We start from the raw sequence: 18,203 nt of genomic DNA on the forward strand, positions 1-18,203 counted from the left end.
TTCTTAATAACAGAAAAACTTCTTTTGTATGTAGCAGAGTTAATAGTAATATTAAAGAAAGTTCGATAATTTTACAGAAATTATTAAATATTCGAGTGAGATATTTTTTTTTATATTTTCAATGTTGCTTTTTTCGTGTTCAACTAAACAGTTCAACTATTATGTCTGACCTTAAACTTTGTTAGGAAATACTTAAACATTTTAAACCTAGTACATTGTAAAAAGTAATTATTTTAGATACTATTTGATGTATAAATTTAGCACCTATACTAAATATTTAGTAAACAATAAGGTTTTAAGTATTATAAAAATTAACTTATAAGGATCAATGAACTAATTAATGAGTACTTTTATTAAACCATTAATTAATTTTGCTAATTTTCTTAACGTGTCATTTTAAATTGTTACATATTGCCAAGTTTGTTCACAATCACAATCATTAAAACTATGTTTCTTCACCAATTTAGACATTTACAATAACATGATTTATTTTTTGAGCCACATTTTGTGTAAAAATTGTATGTGGAAATTTATTTTTGATTTTTGATTGAACACCAATACATTTTCTAGACATCAAATTTGCACCATCATAATATTTTGAAATAAACTAAGCATGTGATTTATTTTATTATTTTTGTAATAACATTACAAAACAGAAAAGTGATTTGTACAAATATTTTGAATAAAAGCTGAACAATATTTATTCCATCATTATCGAATAAAAAAAAATGTTAAAATGATTGTCACTCTCGTGAAAAATGACAATAATGTTCGACTTCACTTTTAATGCATAATATATACATAAAACAAATATATAAAACAGTTTTATACTATTTAATAGTAGAAAGTTCAAACATAGATTACTATATAAAGAGTATAAAGAAATATTAACATAATATATTTATGAATTCATCGGAATCAAAATATATTGAATTAATCCCATGAAGAATTTATTAATAAAATTAGTTCAATGCTAAAATATGCTTAAAATAATCGTTTTTGAAAAATTTTAAATCGTTATTAATTAAGAATTATTATTTTTAATGTGAAAATATAATTCAGATGTAAAAAACTTCTAAAAACTATCATTGGTCAAATAAGTATTCTTAAAATGTTTTATCTCATGATGTGTCGTAATACAACATAAAAAAATCATAACTACTCATATTTCTAAACATCACTACGAATTTTTCATTCCTCTAATAAATTCTCTGTTATCTTATAAATCATTGGTATGATAGAACGATAGGGTAAAAGTTTAAAGCTTTTTATGTTTTTATAAAAAAAAAAACTGTAATCTTTGTTAGTGGTTTGTGATTAACTACTTTTAGATGCATCTTAATTAAACATAGTTTGGGTTTTAATTTTAATTTTAGATCATTTAAAATATTTTATGTGTTTGTATTTTACATTTGACGTTGTTTTTAAATATTCGAGATACACATTTTTTGCCATACATATTGTTTAATTATTGATTTTTAGTATATCTATGATGTGTGTTGGTTTTTCATATTTATACAATGTGGCATAAATTTTTTTTTAAACAGTTGAATTAATTTTATTAATAGTAAATTTAATAATATATTGAAATATTTTATCACATTGGTCTCTTGGTCTTGTTTTAGTATAATTTTAACTGAATATTTTAATACTTGAAGTTTATAAATAAAGGGCGGGCGTGTGATTTAGAAGAAAATATACCACATGGTAATATTGAAACTCTCTCCGGAGAGATATGAAAGCCGCCGTTGAACATCTAAATATTTAAATACTTAGTCAGTATAAATGTATGTAATATTTTTTCAATGAATATTTGCGTTATAATTTAAATATTACTATAGTAGATTTTATAATTTTAATTTTAGTAAAGCAAGCAATACGTTATTAAAATTAATACTGAAGTAGGAATATTGTAACTACAAAATATCTATTATGATTAAAAAAAATGTATTTTATATTTTCCGCCATCGCTACAGAAGGATATAATAAATAGTTAATCCTCTACATTTTCATTCGTATGATTAAAAATTTAATTTGACAAACCTTAATAATATAAACATATATATATATAATCGTATTATAGGATTTAATTCGTCTGAACGTTATTATAATGAAAAATAAAATCAATTGAATTGATATTTAAAACTTACCCGAAATAATTAATATCATTCGTAATGTTTGACAGCTATTTGTTTTTGATATTTCAATTTTTTTTTTGTATATATTATAATATTATGAACAACTGGAATTTTAAATATGTTCACAGAATTGATACAGTTGTCATATTATGACAACCGAGTGTTGCACATATATTTTTATTATAACACTTTAATGATATAAAAAAGTCATTGTTAGAATTGAACTACTTATCTATTGATTTGTATGTCATTATAAATAGTTTTAAATTTTTTTACGTTTTATGTTTCAGATATATTTTTTAACTTACAAAAAAATGTTATGATTTGTTATTTTAAACAACGTTTGTTATTAATTCATCATGTGTATTTTATTCTCAAAGTAATACATATTATTGTTACGGCCAGATTTACCCAGAATGACCAAATAAATATAAATTTTCGTGATAAGAACATGTTTGTACTACATATTAATATAATGAATTGGGTAAATTATTAATATGTCATGGATACGTGAGCTTACATTAAATATGATTTGGATTTAAAGTAACTAGTATTTAACTAACATTGATAATAACTTATTTTTTTCCCTAGAATTTGTACACTTATTTTATGTACTTAATATATATTTTATATTTATTTGTTAAATATATTTAAAAAAAATATTAAATGGCGTTAGTTTTATGCTCATATAACTCTATTCAACATAGAAAATAGCATATTCATAATATAATATAAACTATATTACACCATAGCTATTTTATTGAGTATTACAAAGTATTAATATTATTCATATTATGGTATCTCATTGATATTTGAAGGAGTACTAACCTAAATATTTGTTTTATTAACTACCAAATTACTATTGATTGTGGAAATACCATATTACTTCAAATTTATTTTACTTTTATAGTAATTTTTACTTTGAATTAATTGTTGCCATAACACTGCATCGTATGTATTAATTTCTAATCAACATTTAAAGAAAAAAAAATGAATTTTTCATGAATTTTATAATTTACCTTAAATTCTGTAAAATGTTTATAATTTTTTCTATGTCACCATAGAGACAACTCTAAGAAATCCTCACTTCCTCTTTTTTCTTATAATAACTGTAACGCTTATTTTTATTGTTTACTGCGTAGTTGGGTGTTCATGGTATTATAAATGTAATATATTGTAAAATATGACTTTATTTAAGTACCTCTAGTAGTGTATTATTAATTTTTGTAGTGACAAAATCGATTTTATCAATAAAATAAAAATAAAAAATAAAAAATAAAATAAAAATTCATACTTATAATTATAGCTAATAATATTTTTTACTTAAAAGATCAATTAACAACAATTGAATAGATTTGTTACATAGCAAGGAAAAATACCTAATGTACAGCTTCAAATTTTTAATTCTATATTTATATTTTATTTGTAATATTAAGTATTATAATCATAAATTCGTATCTTATCAAATTTATATTCTATTGAAAATTAAGAATTTACTTAATACGTTAAAAATAACTTTATAATTAATGTTGTTAAAGCAATAAATGAAAAAAAAAATAGTTACTCTATACTTATTATATTAATTTACAAAAATATATAGTGTTTTAGTTCTGATCGGAGTGATGATTGTATTTGATAATATGTATTTATTTAAATAGTATATTATTGGTTTTATATGATTTACAAAATTTTGGACATTTAATATTTAACTTAGAGAGTAGTAACTAGTAATTGGCAATACAAAATAGAATCTAATTGGAGCTTAGTGGGTAGTAAAACGCAGTAAACGTCAGTAATTTTCCAAACAATTGATAAAATAGTTATTGAAAAACAAGATTTTGATTTATTTTATCAAAAAGAAAAAAAATCCATCAAGTCTTTGAATTTTTACAAAATAATTTAAATAGAATTTATGAAATATATTAACTTTTCGAGTTATCTATAGACATTGAGGACTTATTTTTATTTGTTTATTTTTACATTAAAAACCTTAGAAATTATATATGTAAGGTTCTTAATAAGTATAGTTCTTAAACCAATTGTTTTGAATTTTACAAAAATGATCCGACTTTTGAAAATATTGGTTTATTTTTATCTTTTATTTAGTATACCCTAAAATGTTAGAATTTAAATTATAAATCTCTCATAACTAATAAGTTATTTGTATTGGAATTAAGTAAAGAATAGTCAATACATGTATTTTTATTCAAACGTATAATAACGAATTAATAATCAATACAATTAATAATCTATTGTATAATTATTAATACAGTTAATTTAAATTTTTTAAAATAAAAAATAAAAAAAATATTATATAATTATAATATATTCATAATTAATATATTATAATATAATTAAAAAAAAATAAATTTGTATTCATTATTAATAATTGTTATAACTGTATGTCTGTATATGTTCATAATTTAATAGATCACTATATAATTCTTATAAAAGTATAATTGATTAATTTATCATCAATACCTGTTTAATAAAGTTAATAGGTTCATAGTATAAATTAGCAAAAGCTCATATGATTTGTAATGGTGAGTTCTGAGTATTGTATTTGTCTTAAAACAATACATTTCGTTGTTCTTAGAATTGGTAGTGATGTGGCAAACTCATTACAATACATGCAATATAAGAAACGTCTGACGATAATATATTCGAACTCGGATAATGTTTGCGCCAGGAACGAACAATAATATAGGCCATGCGGCTGGTTCCGTAACGCACTTCGTACTCACCTTGTAATACCCACCGACCGATTAGTGTGTGTGTGTGTGTGTACAGGTATAGAACTCGACAAGAAGTGCCCAGGTTCGCCGAGCAAGACCCGTGAGTGCTAGTATGTGGTGGTGTGTGTACATGTGTATTAGTGTGGGTGTGTGCTTAAAAACTAACGGATAGGTGACTGGTAAAAACGGTAACTCAATTTGGTAATAATAGGTAATATAATATAATAAAATAATCTATTACGGCCCTTTTGGTCCGACAAGGTAAAAATAATATATATAATTTATAATGCCGATTTGGCACAGCCGATGATATTAATAATAATAATAAATATAATAATTCATATAACACTAATAAAATAATACAAATAAAAATAATAATAATATAAGTAAAAACTCACAATTTTGTCGGTGCTCGGTTGGCCAGCTGCTACCAAAACCAGCCTATATAAATAATTGCACACACACACAAACACGAAATAATTGCAAATATAACACACGAAAAAATAAATAAACAAATAAGACGATTAGCGCACACTATAAAATATATAACAATACTAAATGAGGCGATTCGCACCAATACAAAATAATAAGAACCTAATGGCGATCAGCGCACACTATATAATATTATAATGAAAAGGGTGACAATTAGCTTCCAAGCAAAATAAAATTATTTAAAAAAGTGGCGATTACGCTTCCTCGCGCGTAATCTTACTATTACATATACTTTATACAACAATTAAAACACAAATTAAACAATAATATAAATAAAAAATGATATGTGTGTGTGTGAATTTGGTCGGCGAAAAATATAGGCCTTTATAGGGGAGAGTTGCCTACATTGGACCACACTTGGACATTTAGCAGTATTATAGCTAACAGCTTAAAATAAAAACTATTTAACTGCACTATGATGATAGCCAAACATGTAAATAACAGTTTGGCATAGTCAGTTTTTTTTTCTCAAGGTTTTAACGGTAACATTTTTTTATTTATAACTTGAAAATGGTCCAACATAGATAACCGGTTTCCCAATTTGAACCACCTATATTTTATATGTACATTATACACTCCTAATATTTAATTATACATTTTCACAACGTTCTGCATGAAACCATATTGAACATGTTTTGCACATGACCATATCAATTATTTTGTTTCTATATGCTCTGATAGCATGTTTTAGGTCTTCTTCTGACCATTGTCCATATTTTCCACGTTATTTTAATGGTCCATTTTTGGAAACTATTGGTGGTCCAACACAAGCAACTTTGTTTTTTTTTTTAGAAAAATTGATGAGTACATTTCAAAATTAATATAAATATAAATTATCCTAAACGATTAGTTTCTATACAACATTTCTTATAACACCGTTTACAAAGTAAAGTATAGTTTACTTAACTATCTTACTATAAAACCTTAAGGAATATTAAGAAAAAACAGCATGAAAATGACTGTTTTTGGAATAAGTGATACAACATTGATAACGATGATTGATATATAAAAATATATGATATATCAATATATGATAATTCCAAAGAAATTTTAAAACGGTTTTAAACAAATTTATAAATGTTGTAATCATTAGTTATGTTTGACAGCTGACTGATACAGGTGGTCCAATTAAGATGCTGGTCCAATATTGGCGACTTAATCTTAATAAGGTGGCTAGGTGGGTGGCTGAAGCGGTGTGAGCACCGACAGCTATTATGGCAATTATTGTTAATAATAAAAATAAAAATTGATCTAAGCGCAAACAGATAACGTTCACCGCCCAAGACTTTTTTAAAAATCTTAAGATAAATCCAAACTTAATATTAATTTCGTTATCTTACTATCTCGTGATGCTAACAAAAAACCACGTACACCGTTAGATGGCGTAAGTAGCGCTTAATAAAACCATTATGCTATTATATTTGTTTAAAGAAACCCAATCCTACGATAAATAATTGAAAATCATATTCCGAGTGTCACATATGTGTGACATGGTTTTTTTTAAAGAGACTTCATTTCACACATATGTGACACTTGGCGGCGAACGTGTTTTAAAACATTTCAAATCTTATTTGATTTAGATAACCAAATAACCTAGCAAAATATTGATCACATCGATGCTATTTGCTAATATGTCATAAATTATACAACACGTATAATTATAGTAATCATTTAACGACTATATCTTAACTGGCAATACGTTATTCGTTTTTTAAATAAATGTCAATCATCTATGAGTAAGTCAGTGTTAACTGGGTTGTGTATTGGTTAGGTATTGTATGTTTAACTCGTCAGACCATGTATCTATCGTCCATTACCGACTGGTGGAAGTATATTTCCACGCTGTGTTTAGTCATCGTAGTGACTATTGTTTATTGCTTTTGTGTTTCCACTTTTAAAAAATGGAAAGAACTAAATGTTCCTTACAGTAAACCAATTCCATTGTTTGGTAACATTTTGAATCAAGTTCTGGGAAAAGTCCACGCAGTGGAATTTTACAATAAATTGTACTACGAGTTCACTGGTCACAGATATGGAGTAGTGTTTCAGATGAGGACGCCTTATTTAATGATCCGGGATCCAGAACTCATCAATGACGTGCTTATAAAAGACTTCTTGTCTTTCACCGATCGTGGTGTCTATTCAGATTATAAAGTAAATCCATTGTCGAATAACTTATTATTTATGAAAAATCCTCAATGGAGAACAATGCGAAATAAAATCACACCTGCATTCACACCGGCGAAACTTAAATTGATGTATGGTCAGATCAAAGAGTGTGGTGATAAATTGATGAAAAATATTAACAAATATTTAAAGAAAAAAAACAATGAAATAGAAATAAGAGACGTTATTGGAAAGTATTCGATCGATATCGTCAGCACTTGTATTTTTGGGTTCGAGTTAACTGATAAGGAATCCGTATTTCATGAGTGCGGAAAATTGATGTTTACACCTACACTAAAAACACTTTTTGGACAGATGATTTTGATGACTGACCTTACACTTTTTAACATTGTAAGATTGAAGGATTTTCCAACAGAGGTAACTGACTTATTTCACTCAACGTTAAAAGATACTATAACGTATAGAGAAGAAAATAAAATAATCAGAAATGATTTCCTTCAAATTTTAATGAAGACAAGAAGAGATTTAGTTTTGAAAACAAACTTACCTGATCATGGTAAGACATTGTTACAATTAAATTATACATTTATATATTTTCTATTCATAATAAGTAAAATTAATAATTTTAACTTTGCTTAAGTTAATTTGGTAGTGACGACAATCGTCGAATTTAAAAGTCACTCGTGAGTACCATATGATTATAATATTTACATATAAATTACTAAGATTAAAAATATCAATCATTGTATTAAATTTAAAAAATTTATTTTTAGAAAAGTTTACAGAAACACAAATCATAGCAAATGCTTTTGGTATATTTACTGCTGGGTTTGAAACAGTTTCGTCTACTATATGTTATTGTTTATATGAATTGGCATTAAATAAAGATATTCAAGATAAAGTACGTCAAGAAGTTCAACTGAAACTTTCTAATAATGATGGAAAATTTAACAACGAGTTTTTGTTAGATCTTCATTACTTAGATATGGTTATAGCAGGTGATTTCTTATTATAATACTTATTGTACAAGAATATATACCTATTATATTTAAAAATAATTTAATGCTGGGCAAGTTAACAATGTTTTTTTAACTCGTTAAGTTAAGTTATTTTAAAATAATAAAGTTAAAATAAGTTAAAAGTTACTCATCATTTTTTTTGTTAACTCGTTAAGGTAACTTTGAAAAAAAAGTAACTTAACTTAGTTTAAAGATAACATTTTCAAATTTGCAAAATAAAATATTTTAGACACATAATATTGTTTATTAGATAGTTTTTCTTTACGATCAAGAAAATTTCTGGGGAAATTTAAAATGATACATCATAGTATTAAATAACTATCAAGAAATATACTTTTCTAAAAACCTCATTCGAAAATTTGCATTATTCTTTGGATGAAAATTAACTTAATTTAGATATTTTTGAATAAAATTATCTTGAAGTTAACACGTTAATCTTAAAAAAGTAACTAAATAAGTTAATAGTTGATTTGAAAAATAGTAACAAGTTAATTATCTTAACGTTTTAACTTAATTTTAACTTTTAACTCGTTAAAGCCTAGCCTTGACAAATATTATTTTCAACCTCAACTTATGGTCATCGTTAATATTATTATTATTTAATTAAAATAAATACCTTTTAAATTTTGCTACTATTTGGAAAATAATCAAATTATAATAATTTGATTTTTTTCGTATTAATGAAAATTAAAATTTCAATACTTGGGTGGATAATATTTAACTGTATTAATAATATTTTAAAAAAATGTAAAACTTTAAAAACGAATTTTCAAATTGTTCTTAAACTATAAAATAATCAAAATAATACATAGTATAATATAATCATTACATGTTTTAGAAACATTACGTATGTATCCTCCAGTTATTGCTTTGTACAGAACAACAACACAAACATATCGAGTTCCCAATGATTCAGTAATGATTGAAAAGGGCCAAAAAATAGTTATTCCTGTTTATGCATTGCATTACGATGAACAGTATTATACGGACCCTAAAAAGTTTATTCCAGAAAGATTTTCGGCAGGAGAGAATGCTAAACGGCCTACCGGTATTTACCTCCCATTTGGTGATGGACCTCGAATATGTTTAGGTATATTATTGAATGAAAAGTTAATATGCCATAAATGTAAATACTTTTTAAATTTTCTAGGAAAACGTTTTGCAGAGATGGAAATGAAACTAGCAATTGCCGAAATGTTAACTAAATTTGAATTATGTCCATGTGAAAAAACAGAAATTCCTCTAAAATATTCTAATGTTTTTTTTACATTGGTTCCTAAAAGTGGAATTTGGCTAAAATTTAAAAAAATTAACTAATCAAAGATGATTTTTTAATGTTATTGTTAATATGAGAGATTTTCCGATTACAACTTACTGATCTATATTGTATATTTAATTATATATAACTATGTATTAATCCTAATTTATTACTATATTTGTAGTACTAATAATTATTATATCATTTAATACATTCTACATTCCTATATAAGATTGATGTATAAATATTTATTACTTGGCTAATCTATTATATGGCCATAGGTATTATACAATATTATATCTATATTATTATGTCTAAATACAGTTAAGTGTTGACCCTGAAAAATTGAAAAAATCATACGAAAGTTGGTTAGACTGGTGCCCTTAATAATATTCGAACAGTTTTACAAGTCAGCCAAAACAAAATTTTGAAAGTGACATTTAACAAAAATATAAGATACCATACTGAAACTCTTTATAAAGATTTAAAGTTACTACCAATAAAAAAAAAAATTATATTAAAAACAATCGTTATATTTCTAAAAAAACATAATTTCATTAATATTATACCACATGGCATCAATACCAGATATGCTAAAAATTGCTTAGCAAATATACAGAAATTTCAAACAAACAAGTAATGCAATTAAATACCGAAACTAAAGACAGTAATCAAGAAATTAAAAGTTTAAACACAAAATTCGAAGGAATAGACAGTTATTATAAGAATAAAATTGATCAATTGTGTAACGAAATGAGTAATTAAAAAAAAAAAATATGATAAGACAGTTAATTTTGAAGATAGGTCACCCAACAGAGATAAAAATCCATATCCAGGCAAATCAAATTACAAAGTCGGGAAAAATTATAGAAAAAAAAGTCCTTATTCCGATAGGTATAACGGTAATAAGTTCAGAGATAATTATAGTAATGATATATACAATAACAATAAATACAGAGATAACAGCAGAGAGATGAGTAATAATATTCTTATTCGAGAGATAGGTAAAACTCCATGGAGAATTGATTTGAATTTGAGAGTATGTACATCAAAATTATTTTCACTTATGAGTATAAATAATGTATTATGTATGTATAATATTATTATGTATAATAATTTATAGTGGTCTCTTAATTTTTTATTAACAGAGCTCGGAAATTTATGCATTTGCATATTTCCTAAGTAGCTGCACATTAAATTTCTTAATCATTACAAATAATATAATATTGCTATCTAAGCATTTTTAGTGCATATGTATACACATATTTTATTATTTTTTAATGCATAATGTTCCGAGACCTGATTAATTATAATACATTTAATATTTACCATCATTGTCAGAATCATTCTCTACTGGAAAATCACAACCGAATTCTTTAAAAGCTTTACACAATTGCTTCCATTATCGGTAATTGTTGGTATAACTTATTCACGCCGTAAATTCATGCAAAATGTTTTAAAGAATTTCAGCTACACGATCGTATGAATGTTTTCTGGTAAATCGGTTGCACGCTTGTACACAACTTCATTATTCTAATGTAACAAAATCAATACATACAAATTAAAAACCATTAAATTAATTAAAAACATAAATTAATAAATATATATTAACTAAAAAAAATTAAATATATAAAATAATTACATTTATACCAAATATATTTATAATTATATTTTAAATATCCACCTAGTGTGCTGTAACACCCATAAAACTTCTATGTTTGGAAGACCAAGGTTCATATCAGCAGTTGTTGTGAAAAAGAACTTACTGTTTTAATAATTCTAACAACGTTTAATTTTATATAAACATCATTTATACGGCGAATAAGACTTCTTTGAGAGTATACAGTAGATCACAATCGAAATCTATGTGATGAAAAAATTAAATAAATTAAACATTAAAAATGTGTATAATTAATTTATAATGAATTGATTAATGAAATTACCTTTAAATATTTTTATGAAAATTTCATCTTCAACTTAGATGATGGTTTCATACCAAGGACAAAGTAATGCATAATATTTTCGTCTAATCTTTTTTGTTTACCTATGGTACTTTTCTATTCAGTTAGTTTTCTTTGTTTCGTTCTAATTTAAAAATTATCATTTAATGTACTTGCTCTTTTACGTGCGCAGACTTTAAAGTGAGCGTCATATTTTTCAAATTTAGTCATATGCATATCTAAAAATGTAATTAATTGTAATTAATATTAAAAATTATAAATATTATAAAAATAAAAATTATTTATATATTATAAAATAGTACTAAAATAGTATTACCAAAAAAAAACAATAAATAAAATAAAATTTGTTTTTAGCGAAGGTGAGCTCTCATCCGTTTAACTACCTAATAGAAAATAGCAATCTAAACAAATAAAACAAAATCGCTTAAAAGTATTAGATAAATCGTACAAAATTATATTATTATACAAATTTTAATAAATTCTAATTATATTTAATGTCAGGTAACAAAAATTATTTTATAACAACAAGATTTATTTTACTAGCCATATTATATATAAAAATTGTGTACGGAAATTTAATATTTATTTTTGACTTATTTGATTGATTTCAATTTACAATTTATATGATATGATAAAAATAATTTATTATTTTTGTTATAGTTATTGTAAAGAAACTTTAAAGATAGTAACAAAAAAGTCACACACTTCTCAGACTTTGACTATATTGTGACAGTGTTAAAAATAACACATTCCATAACAATTTCGTCAAATTGTCGTATAAGTATTATACGAGTACATCCCTTTCAGATGGTTGAGTAAATATATTAGTTATATTTTCAACATATATTCAGTATATTCTCACTTTTAGTTCCTCTGGGCTGCGTTTTTGCGGTATCTTAACCCCAATATTTTAGACAAAAAAAAAAAAAAAAAAAAAAAATGGGGAAATAAGAGTTAGGAATATATCAGAACGAAAGAAAGATATTTTCTGGAATAATACGACATTGAATAGCACTAGACAGAAAAAGAATGAAAGGGGCCTTGGGAATTGCACTCGCATGTATAAGTGTACACAATGTTTACATTTATATATTAGCACTTTCCAGTCCAATGGGCACATTTTATCACTAATAATTGTATATTCTATTAACTATTCAATAGACTTTAGTAATAATAGTAATAATTACGAACATTCCATAGATCAATTAATTATCTACCCAAAAGTTAAACTCCAGTTTAACACCTGGAGTTAACTCCAAAAGAGTTTCATTTCATACGATCTTACACGCCTGATTTTAATTCAGATCTGATACCTAGTTATCTAAATTCTTACAATTTTGTAATAAACTTATGCTAAAAGAGCCAATTACTTACTTTAGTATTCTATTATCGTTAATAATATTATTATATTAGCTGTAACAGAATTATAATTTATTATATATTTTACTAGATCTAATAGTTAACCATTTTAATTATAGCTTTTTTGAGCTAGAAGAGCTACAATTTTTTATATTTTCGATAAAACCCAAAACAATAATTTCATATATAATTTTGAAGTTTGTCACATTTTTTATAAGTCATAAAACTATTGTCACATATGTTTTATTTATCTCACTTTTAAGCCATCAATCTGTGGAGTATTATTTGATGAAATTTTTTAGAATCACTAACTTACAACCAAAGCCAATGTGTATATATTTTTAAAGAATTATATACTTTGAAGGAACAACTAATGAAATATATTTTTAATTTTAATTGAAATAAATGAATCTTTTCAGCATAACAAACACTGTATTAGAAAAAAAAAGATCAAACCACAAGACCAAAATTTAAAAATATCGTAATATTAAATATTAATAATAAAATATTCTTATAAGTGGTTTGCCAATGTAAATAAATGATATTATTTAAATACATACTTAGTTTGGATGTTTTACGATGTTATGGGGCGACTATTACATACCAACATATACTAATTACAGCCAATAAAGGAGAAAATTTTAATACAAACAGTCCCTACTGAAATTCGTGGAAATGATGGGATATGTTTGCCTCACCGATCGTTATTATTGTCATCGCATATATTATACATAATAGTGGGCGTATGGAAACGGGTGCTTGTGTTGACTGTTGATAAATAAATAAATTGCATGTACATATTAAATTCTATAGTATAATAAAATTGTGTTGAAGAAAAAAAAAGTTAGGTTTACAGTCAATGATTTTTTTAAATATATATGTTTTAACTTGTATACTTAGACACAATTTGCATGATGTTCTACGTATTTTTGACGTCATCAGGATTAGAAAATTAGTTCGACTAGTTCAAGTGAATGAAAAAAAAAACATAATAAATTGGCTGATAAATAATATACTACAGTGGTATTCGATCATAGCTTGGGTGCTCTTAGAACACGTGACGAAAATGAATATCCATATTATTAGATATACAGTTATACAAATATCCAGTGGCGTGTAAGGGGATGATGCGAGGTAATTTGTCAATTGATGTATTAAATAATAATTATAGTTTCATAATTAGTTAATATTATAATTATAGGAAAATAAAAACGAGAATACGCAGAGGTGTTCATTGAGTTTTTAATGAAACCAAATTTCTATAGATTAGTCCATGTATCCCATGATTGTGTGTAAAAAATGCACGCTCATGAATTGTTTGGAGTTGTTAAGACATTTTATTATCAAAAAAAAAAAAAAATTATAATAATACGAGTAATAATAAATGCTCTTAAAAAGTCGCAATACTATAATAATATAATGGAAAATTAATGAAAATACTGTTTGATGGAAATGGCTAAAATTAATATTTTAGTCATAATGTTGCACTTTAGAACACAACTTCAGAAATGCACTTGATTATCAGGTGCATTAGAAATATTCCGTTTCATAATTTATTCATTTTAGAACAAAAGTTGGAAGTTTAATAAAATATATTGGTATTCTTGAGATAATGTCTTTGTAGTGAAGATAACAAGAATATAATATTTATTTACTTTTTGAGTGATTCTTTTTGAGAGGTATTTTTTTTTTTCGTTATTTTAATCAGTCCGTAACATCTATAGTTTTTTATGTAATTTATATACGTTTATACAAGGTGAGTAATACATATATTACATAGTTAATAATAATAAAATTGATAAAAATAGAAAAGATAAAGTGAAATTAAATACTATAATACATAATAATAATAATAATAATAATATAAATAAAGAGAGAGCTTGTATTGTGTTAATTTATGTGTTTGTGTTAAAATTGATTGACAAGGGATATTTTCGAAAAGAATTGTATGAGTTGGAGATATTTTCTGGTACTTAAAAAATATTTAACATTTAAAATTTAAAATTTATTTTTACATATTAGATTTTAATTATGTTTTTTTTTTTTTTTACTACATATTTAATAAAAAATCGTATTTATGTAGATTGTATGATTTTTCAAATTATTGTTAACTATAAGTAAGTAAGTATATAATTATAATTTTAACATTATTTTAATGGCAAATTAATTTATTATCAATTACAAATTAAAATTAATGTATCATTATATTAATATAAATGGTAAATTCAAACATAGTTAGGTCAATGGTCTTCAAGAATCTTAGTTCAATATGGAAATCACATTTTTTTTTCATTTGACTATTTAATTATTTAATTTATTTAATACGACAGTTTTTGTGTCTGTTAACTAAATAAACTCTATAGAGTACATTATAATATTATTACGAGTGCGACTTCCATTATGTATTATTTTATTACAAAACACAGTTTATTGTGACACCACCCTGTTCCCGATACTCAGAAATCTGGACGTCACATTATAATGCTACAACAATACATTATATAAATATTATTGACGTGCAATAAGTATACTTGAAAATATTTTCAACAAAAAAAGTGTTTTAAATTTTTAACTCATATTTGAATTATTATTGAAAAGGCAAATGGAATATACGTATGAATAACTTCAAAATATTATTCTTAAGTGAATATTTTGATAATCTAGGGCGTTAACGTCTTTGTTTGTAACGTGTAATAAATTAAAATGTAATAATAATTTATTGTATAATGCATAATACTATGTATGTGATGTTTATATGACTTCTAATTTAGACGAACAATAATTGAATTGTATATTATTTATTAAGTTAATACATATTACGATTAGTTTACGTCATAAGTTTGTTATTTCTATACATCATAGAGGGTCACGTGCTAAATTACATAAGCTAATTTAATAAGTATATGGTAAATTATTATAGAATTAGTTTAGAACTATAATAAATTTAAGAGTTAATTAAATTACTTTTATAATTTTCTTGGGTGTTTTGTATTGTTTTTTTTCGGTTATTTATTGTAAAAAAAAAAATTTCCTATTTTATTATATTATTAAAATATATATTTTAAAACACTTGGCCTATTTTAAATCAATTTACATTATTTACTAAATAATAAAACACAGTTTTACAAAAAAAAAAAAAAATAAAAATATTTTCATAAATTTTATGATAGCAAAATGCTGCAGGCTGCAACTATATAAAGGATAAAAAAATCATACCCATGTAAAGTATGTGATGTTTTCTACCAATAACAGCGCTCTAATAGTGAGTCCTTGGCACACACCTAATGTATAACAAAGCAATACTCACTTGTTTAGCTGTTTTTCTTAATAAAAAAAAAAATAATAATTTTGTGTATTTTAAAAAGTTCTAATAGATTTGTAGATTCGTATATTGTGATATTATGAATATTTTTTTAAGTAAAAAATATTGAATAACAATGGTTCTTTCATATGATATAAGAATACGAAATAATTCATTATTTGAATAGTAGGTGGTATTTTTTACTTATTTAGAAACAACGTGAAATGTATAGCAGAAAATAGTATTATCTTCAGTTTAGTAAATAAAAAATAAATTATCCCGATATTCTAATAATTTGAATTCGATAATGAAGTTGAAATCATGAAAGAGTTTTGTATAACATAAAAATATATATTTCATTACACATCGGTATATCATGAAATTATGTAAGAAAATTAGTTGGATTGAAAAATGTAATATTACAAATAATTTAATGAATACAAATTGATTAGTTGAAAAAAAAACTTACTAGTATATCTAGTACGATAAAATGTTTTAGTTTATAATATTATTTAATGGTATAAATTATAAAACACTATTAAATTAATGGAGTATAATTTCAGGAAAAAAATAAATAGATTTATTCATTATCATAGAAGTTGAATTATAATTTTAAAATGTATGTAATATAGATACCATTTATAACAAAATAATTAAGTAAATATCAAATTATATGTTTTTTAATTTACATTAAAAAATAATTAATATAATTGATGGTATGCTATTCACATTTTTCTATAAACTAGTATGGCACATATATACATATTAACCTCTATAAAATAAATGTAACAATAGTTAGAAAATAAGTATGTTAAATTAGATATTATTTAATTAATGCATACAAACAAATATGGATAATTAAAGTAACTATTAAATGCCACTGTATATTCTAATCAGCATTCCTGTATAATTTATGTGATCATTAACTTTTTAAAAACATGTGAATTATAATATCTGTATGGTAAAAATTAATATAATTTATATTTATATATGAAAAACTATAATAACTTTAAATAAATTTATCTAAATTATTATTATAAGATACCTTTATATTCGTATGAACTATTAACTGTTATATTTACAACAATGCCAGATAATTAGATAATCAGCGAATAAAAATGGTACATAATATTATAGTTTTTTTATCGTATTTAAACACAGTGAATAATTGGTTCAATAACACTGTTTGTTGGAAAATAGTTTATAGAGCTCACTTTTTTTTAGAAGAACTCAATTTTCAATATTGATTTAACTTAAGTATCTTCTAATACTATGACATAAAAAACAATATCTCCATAATACGGAATAAGTTGAATATCAAAAGACGAATAAATAATCGAGATATTTAAGACTCACTTTGATGTCATATTAGAAAATGTTTGAAGATACTAAGGATCGTTAGCACTCCAAGATAGTTAAATTGAACTTTCATTTGGTGCTAGTAAATATTGCAAGTAGGTACTTCTCTCCAAATAGTTTTAGATAAAATAATCATATAAATTATATTACATACATATTCGCTTAATTGTAATAAAGTTTAGATTTATAAGATAAATCACTTGATGATTGGTATGTGACGATAATATTGACGAGCCGTCAAATTTAATCAATAAGGTATTATTAATTTTATGTGTGTAAACGCACTTTTTACTGAACATCATGTTTTATACAATATTTTTACAAGGCATACGTAGGGTTTACGGAATTTAAATATTTTTTAATTTATAACCAAAAATTATTTAAATTAAGGATTTTTTAAGTTTAAAACAACGAATACTACCGATGTTTTTTGTTTTATGCAAACGATGCTATT

At 24.0% G+C, this 18,203-nt stretch overlaps 1 protein-coding gene and 1 long non-coding RNA gene across 3 annotated transcripts; one reads left to right on the plus strand and one right to left on the minus strand.

The window, feature by feature from the left end:
* Positions 1 to 329: 329 nt before the first annotated feature.
* LOC126551387 (uncharacterized) lies at positions 330 to 2,675 on the minus strand. Its single transcript, XR_007605284.1, has 2 exons — positions 2,151 to 2,675; positions 330 to 566 (listed from the first exon to the last, which is right to left on the minus strand). It is a non-coding gene; the product is annotated as an uncharacterized LOC126551387 (long non-coding RNA).
* A 3,735-nt stretch (positions 2,676 to 6,410) lies between these two features.
* On the plus strand, positions 6,411 to 10,149 carry LOC114128496 (probable cytochrome P450 6a13). 2 transcript variants are annotated; one of them, XM_027993017.2, is made up of 4 exons: positions 6,441 to 8,048; positions 8,266 to 8,490; positions 9,350 to 9,601; positions 9,662 to 10,129. In XM_027993017.2, exons 1-4 carry the CDS (start codon positions 7,163 to 7,165, stop codon positions 9,826 to 9,828), a joined length of 1,530 nt encoding a protein of 509 aa, XP_027848818.2. In that variant the 5' UTR covers positions 6,441 to 7,162; the 3' UTR covers positions 9,829 to 10,129. The 2 variants fall into 2 exon arrangements, with proteins under 2 accessions (XP_050060301.1, XP_027848818.2); XM_050204344.1 differs by having other exon boundaries at positions 6,411 to 8,048; positions 9,350 to 10,149.
* The last annotated feature ends 8,054 nt before the right edge of the window (positions 10,150 to 18,203 follow it).

The sequence above is a fragment of the Aphis gossypii genome, chromosome 3 (assembly GCF_020184175.1).
Source record: "Aphis gossypii isolate Hap1 chromosome 3, ASM2018417v2, whole genome shotgun sequence".
NCBI classification, from domain to species: Eukaryota; Metazoa; Arthropoda; class Insecta; order Hemiptera; family Aphididae; genus Aphis; species Aphis gossypii.